The sequence below is a fragment of the Stegostoma tigrinum genome, chromosome 15, assembly GCF_030684315.1.
Source record: "Stegostoma tigrinum isolate sSteTig4 chromosome 15, sSteTig4.hap1, whole genome shotgun sequence".
NCBI lineage: Eukaryota > Metazoa > Chordata > Chondrichthyes > Orectolobiformes > Stegostomatidae > Stegostoma > Stegostoma tigrinum.
Window position 1 is genome coordinate 40,880,413 of NC_081368.1, and position 6,487 is coordinate 40,886,899.

General features: G+C 41.1%; 1 protein-coding gene across 3 annotated transcripts; it reads right to left on the minus strand.

Moving 5' to 3' along the window:
• Positions 1-250: 250 nt before the first annotated feature.
• LOC125458884 (rho-related GTP-binding protein RhoG-like) lies at positions 251-6,253 on the minus strand. Of its 3 annotated transcripts, none has more exons than XM_048544680.2 (3): positions 6,168-6,248; positions 4,892-4,944; positions 251-3,095 (listed from the first exon to the last, which is right to left on the minus strand). In XM_048544680.2, exon 3 carries the CDS (start codon positions 3,062-3,064, stop codon positions 2,489-2,491), a length of 576 nt encoding a protein of 191 aa, XP_048400637.1. In that variant the 5' UTR covers positions 3,065-3,095; positions 4,892-4,944; positions 6,168-6,248; the 3' UTR covers positions 251-2,488. The 3 variants fall into 3 exon arrangements, with proteins under 3 accessions (XP_048400637.1, XP_048400638.1, XP_048400639.1); XM_048544681.2 differs by having other exon boundaries at positions 6,084-6,178; XM_048544682.2 differs by lacking the exon at positions 4,892-4,944 and having other exon boundaries at positions 6,168-6,253.
• Between the last annotated feature and the right edge of the window lie 234 nt (positions 6,254-6,487).

Genomic DNA, 6,487 nt, shown 5'->3' on the forward strand with positions numbered 1-6,487 from the left:
TCATGAATTCAAAAGTATATGAATTACAATTGAGGAACCTAAGCACAACAATTACTTTTTGTTGACCTACATTTAAGTACCCACATTCTCAGGAAAATAAACCAGCATCCACTGTTAAAATGGCATCAGTTCACAATATTGGATTAAAATCTCCCATACCATTTCTATATAAAGTGCTCTGTTATAAATATTTTTATTCTCGTAACTTTGAAAATTAGCCACTGTCCAGGAAGTTGACACTTCACTGATAAACAATTGAGACAATTTTATTTCAGCAGTACAATTTTTTTTATGAATCATTTCAAAGTATTGCAGTCCTAACTTAACATTGTTTATTTAAAACATAATTCAGGTTTCTAGTGCACGGATTTAGCACTGACCATGGTTACAGTGTGGTGAAAAACATGATAAATAACAAGACAGAGTGATGCTTCAGTCCTCTTTCACCTTTTTAAAAACTGCAGCATTTTCGTCCACGGCAGCGTAACAGCCACCACTTTACCAACTGCAATAGCTGGTAGGTACAAACTGGATTACAAATGAGATATTGAAATTAAATTTAGATAGAACACTTACTGAAAAGGCCTATTTGTATACATGTTACCAACAAATTGATTAGTTTAGTATGTAGAACCTGCAAATTTTGCTTTGAGAGAGATGAGAAACTGTTCCAAAACTGCACTGAAAAGTTGAAATATTTTTAAAATGCCTTAGGAGAAATAAGGTCTCTTACTGATAATTAGCTTAATGCTCCAAGCCTCCTCCCAAACAAGAGAGGCCATCAACTGGTTATCAGACACCAATCACTTGTACCCAGTCCAGGCTGGCTAACTGCTGGCATTTTTCTTTGCAGCACATTCTCCCACCAGGCTACTATCAATAACTCTCATGCTTATCCAAAGACAAAAAAGTTCTTAAATTGTTTGATGTTAATACGGAAGTAATTCTCAAAGGGAGAGGACTGAGTTTAACCATCAAAAAAAAGCACTAGATCAAGATGTAAAAGATTTTATGGTTCAAATTTGTGGGACTTTTTAAAAAGTTAAAGCAAGTACACATTTATCCATGTTTGAGGTGGAATTGAAATATGTATTTGGGCTTTTTCCCAATTATAAGTGGTTGGGCCCTCTGTGAAACAGCAGCATCAAGGTTCATTTTAAATGGTCCTGTCAAAAATCATTTAATATAGTTGCGCACAGATCTGCACCTACTCCATGAAAATAAAATCTTAATTGAAGAGACTTATTAGAAATAGACACATGATGCAAACAATTCAGACCTCGATCCATAACAGTTCAAACAGCTTAGCTGTTATGGAGTGGCAAATGTCAGTTTGTTTTTGCTTAACTTCCCTTTGTCCTATGTCAGTACCATCAGCAATTTACTTACATACTTGCAAGCAAGTCTAAACAGAACAAAATGACCCCTGAATCCGTACCTTGTCAGACCTTGCAGCTGTGCAATTTATGATTATGACTGGCATTCAATGATGGATATGTTGCCAGGGAATATGTTCAAACATGTGGAACCCATTTTAGTGATTGCAGCTATAAACTTGAAACTCTAAAAAAAATTGTCACCAAGTGAACAAAATACTTGATTAATACAAAAAAAAAACAAACAAACCTGGTTTACAGCAAAACCCAGTGAACTTTACCACTGCTTTTTTATGTACCAACGTATATGGGGCTATTGAGGATTCAATTATCTAAGTAAACAATTTCATAAATACACTACAGGAGAGCCATCTGAGATTTTCAGACAATTTAAATTTGACAATTTTTAAGTGAACACTGTCACTTTTAGGTTTTTGTGCAAAATAGCTATTTTGCTAGAACTATATTGACAGTCCCAATACATATGGCACTAGCAGGACTTGCATTTTATTATTTGCTATGGATTAAAACTAACATATACTAGTTCAGGATTTTAAATAGAAATCGTTTGCTGTGCCAATTTATCCTCTCGCAGAGCTAATGGGCGAAATCTCAACTGCACTGTTACCCAATGATTAAATATCTGTAAAAGCAAATATTAACTTGAAACCTGAGTAGTGGAAGAAAAGCAGTCGGCATTTGTTACACAAAACACTGAGCAGAATGTGTAAATGTCTGTTAATTGCAAAGCAGCCAAATCAGGGCCTCCAAAATCACCAAAAGCCAATTGTGGGAAACAAAGCACAAGGAAGATCCTTACAAGAAAAGGGGATCCTTAAAGTGGCTTCTAAAAGGCAAGCTTTCAGACCAGCTCAGAGATTGCAAGCTAGAGTCCAGTGCCATTATTCAGATTAATCTCATTGAGGGTCTGCACTTCTGTAAAAACACCCAGCAAATAAAGCAGCATTTTGACAGTTTCCAGTTTCAGTCATACAAACTTATTTGTGCAAGATTCTTGCGTTACACCACAATGCATTCTGAAGCACAGCTGATGCACTGGCTTTGAAGTATGCTTCCAATCTACGTGCAACCAAGATGTTCACACCTTCAGGTTACAACAGTACACAATTTTTACTTTTCTTCTTCTTATGAGGGTACAGGACTGCTCTCACAGCCTCCACAAATACTTCTCGGATCCCATCCTGATTGAGTGCTGAACATTCCAGATACTTAACAGCTCTGATCTGTTTGGCTAAGGTCACTCCCTGGTGCATCGTTGTTGGAGAGAGGCTTTGCTCCTTGAGCTTTTTAACGGTTTCAGAATCATTCCTTAAATCCTTCTTCGTACCAACCAAAAGTATAGGAACATTTGGACAATGATGCAAAACCTCTGGTTGCCACTTATGACGGACATTGGCATAGGAGGAAGGGCTAGCAACGGAAAAACAGATAATGAAAACATTACTTTGTGGATAGGATAGCGTGCGGAGACGATCATACTCTTCCTGCCCTGCAGTATCCCAAAGGTTCAGGCTTACAGTTCGTCCATCCACTGTCATCTGTGCACTGTAGTTGTCAAACACAGTGGGGACATATTCTCCAGGAAACGCATTTGTTGTGTAACTAATGAGAAGGCAGGTCTTTCCAACTGCACCATCGCCCACAACCACACATTTTATAGTCTGCATTATTCATATGGCACGAAGGTCAAGCTTCACACTGTAAATTTAAAAAATGACATTAAAGACAAAACATTTCAGTGACTAGTCACCTCACTACACCATACAACCAACCTTGGAGTAGTAGTAAGGAATTATGTATCAAAACTGCAGGTCACTGAACCTGCCAGAACATGCAACCTTTACTAACACAGGAATATGGAAATGTTTCCACAGAATCACAAAGTAGAAATATGTTGCTATTGGATACATCAGAAGCTCTCCTTTCTTCTTCTGATATTTAAGGTAATTTGGATTCTATTCCACTAATTGAGGGGGAGCAGAAAATTCTTACAGTTCTTATGCAACATTCCTCCCTCAATTATGGTCACCAGAAAGATTCATCTTTCATTTCCTACTATTTTCTAAACAGCTTAAATGTTTGCAAAGGACCGCTGGTCTTATCCACCCAACAGTCACTGCAAAGTAATTAGCTGCATACAAAATAGGAAAGTTTTGAGACATGTACTATTTTGGAAGTCTTGCATTTAGTGTCTATTGGTAATTCTTTTCCACCAAAACAAATAAATTTCTTCCATTCTGTTACAGTGTAGTGTAAAGAGAAGTACAGAACAGAAACAGGCCCATTAGTCCGACTTGTCCATGACGAACAAATGTTCTAAATAAGTTCAGTCCTGTTTTACAGCATTTGACCCATATCCCACGAAACCCTTCCTATTCATGTACCCATCCAGATGCCTTTAAGTGTAATTGTACCAGCCTCCACCAGCTGCTCAGGCAGCTCATTCCATAGACATAACACCCTCTCCTAGAAAAAGTTGTGCCTTAAATCCTTTTTAAATCTTTCCCCTCTCACCTTAAACCTATGCCCCCTAGTCTTGGACTCTCCCACCCCAGGGAAGTGACCTTGTCTATTTACCCTATCCATGCCCCTCATGATTTTATAAACTTTTACAAGGTCACCCCTCTGGCTCCAATGTTCCAGGGAAAATAGCCCCAGCCTATTCAGCATCGTCCAATAACTCAAACCCTGACAACTTCCTTGTAAATCTTTTCTAAGCCCTTTCAAGTCTCACAACATCCTTCCTATAGTAGAGAAATCAGACTTGAACACAGCATTCCAAAAGTGGCCTAACCAAGGCATCTTACATCAGCAACATTCCCCAGGACATTACCATTAAGTATATAAATCCTGCCCCAATTTGTCTTTCCAAAAATGCAGCACCTCATTTGTCTAAATGAAACACCATCTGCCACTCCTCAGCCCATCTGATCAAGATCTTGTTGAACTGTGAGGTAACTTTTGTTGTCCACTACACCTCCAAATTCAGTGTCACGTGCAAACTTACTAACCATACTGACATTCACAATCAAATCATCCACATTAAGAAAATCAGTGGACCCGGCACCGACCCCTGTGGCACACCACTGGTCACAGGGCTCCAGTCTGAAAAGCAACCCTGTACCACCACCCTTCAAGCCAGTTCTGTACCCAAATGGCTAATTCTGCCTGCATACCATGTGATCTAACCTTGCTAACCAGTACCATGATGAATCTTGTTGAACACCTTACTGAAGTCCACACAGATCACATCCACCACTCAGTCCTCAATCAATCCGGAGTATTTTTTTTTTAAAAGTAGCAGTAACAATCAAGTTAGTGAGAAAATTTCTCTTGCAACTAAAAATAAACCATGTTGACTATCCCTAATCAATCCTTGCCTTTACAAATACATGTAATCCTGTCCCTCAAGATTCCCTCCAACAACTTGCCCACCACCAATGTCAGGCTCATCAGTCTATTGTTCCCTGGTTTTTTTGATGCATTTCTTGTACCTTAAAATAGGATGAGATCATTCAAGTTGAATGAATTCAAGTTGACACTGTTTCTGTTGGGGAAAAAAAATGAAATTAGACTCTGTCATGAACTGGTCTACTCCACAAATTAACATAGTTTAATAGAATTTGTATGTTACTCGCTTCAAACAGCTGAAAATACTCTGGGGCATCAATATACACACTATGAGCAAAATCTTTCAAAACTTTATTATAATTAGGTAATGATAACTGAAGCTCAAAAATTGATTGTTTGAGGATGAGGACTCTGCTCCACATGTGCAGAAACTAAAAGGGGCACTTTTCATTCTCTCCATAGCCTCTTTTCCTTCCCCATATACTTGAAACCCCAGGCAGCTCTCACCTCCCACTCATGTCTCCCTCATTTCTTCTCCTTCCCCCTTCATTGCCACCTCATCCATCCTTCCATTATCTCTTCTTTGTATCCCTCATCCCCAACTCAGGAGTAGGCTTTGCTCGATCCCCACTTATCTCTCCTCCTTTCACATCCATCCCTTCTCCTTTTGCCCTGGTTCAACTACCAACTCACTTCCCATGCTCCACATTTGGCCTCCTTCACTTGCCCATCTGCTTCTTTCTCAAATCGCAAATACACCTCACACCTTCATCACACCACAACCCCTCCCTTCCTCACTATCCATTCCTCCCTCCCACACACTTCCCCTGCCCAAACTCCTTCCATTCCCCTCAGTGCTTGCCCTCAGCCCCCTCACATGGGGGGGGGGGGGGTGGGGGGAAGAAGAGAACACAGGACAGGGCAGGGCACGGGGTGGCGATAGCAGTGGAGGTGGAAAGGCAAGGCAGCGGGGGGGGGGGGGCGAGGGGAAAGTAGCACCCCCCCATTCCCCTAACTCCCTCCCCTTTACCCCTTAGTCCCCTATTCTTTAAAAACTTAACTCCCAAAATACCTTCCCCTCCCATCGTCTCGTCTCTCCCCAACCCCTCCCTTTACGTCCCTTCTCTCCCTCCCCCACCGACTCCCTACACTTGCCTTTTCTCTCCCGAACACCAGCCTCCCCCTTCAACCCACCATTTCCAACTCCTTATACTTTTCTTTCACTTCAAACTTTCGACTTCAATACACCTAACCCCTTCCCGGAAACGACGCATTCTCATTGTCTTCGTTCCAAACGTGACTAAATGTAACATGGCCAAAGCCTCACGAACTAACCTTCAGTAAATGAACATGCCCAAGTTTATTGACGACGGGACACTCCCCGGGCCTCTAAAAGACCCAAATCCGACCGCCACTTACCTCAACCTTCCCTGGCCACGGCTCATCCGGGTCCTGTGCGCAATGTCCTCTGGGGAATGTAGTGTGGCCCGGGCCGTTGATGACTTGCGCAATAAAATGGCGGTTATGACCAACGGAGGCGGACGTCGCGCATGTGCACAGAGCGCAGGTGGTGCCCACTTCTGGGAGAAAGAATGATTCAGTTTGTGGCTGTTTCCGTCTATTAGCAATAATAACAAGTTCAGAGAGATGGCTGATCAGAAGTGTAAAGGTTGAATTTAAACAACCAAGTGGACTTTAATGGAGCATTAGTTAAATTGATTCCTGAAAGGAAGTCTGTG

Coding starts and splice junctions, on each gene's coding strand:
- LOC125458884 (XM_048544682.2), bottom strand. CDS start 3,064: ATGCAGACTATAAAATGTGTGGTTGTGGGCGATGGTGCAGTTGGAAAG.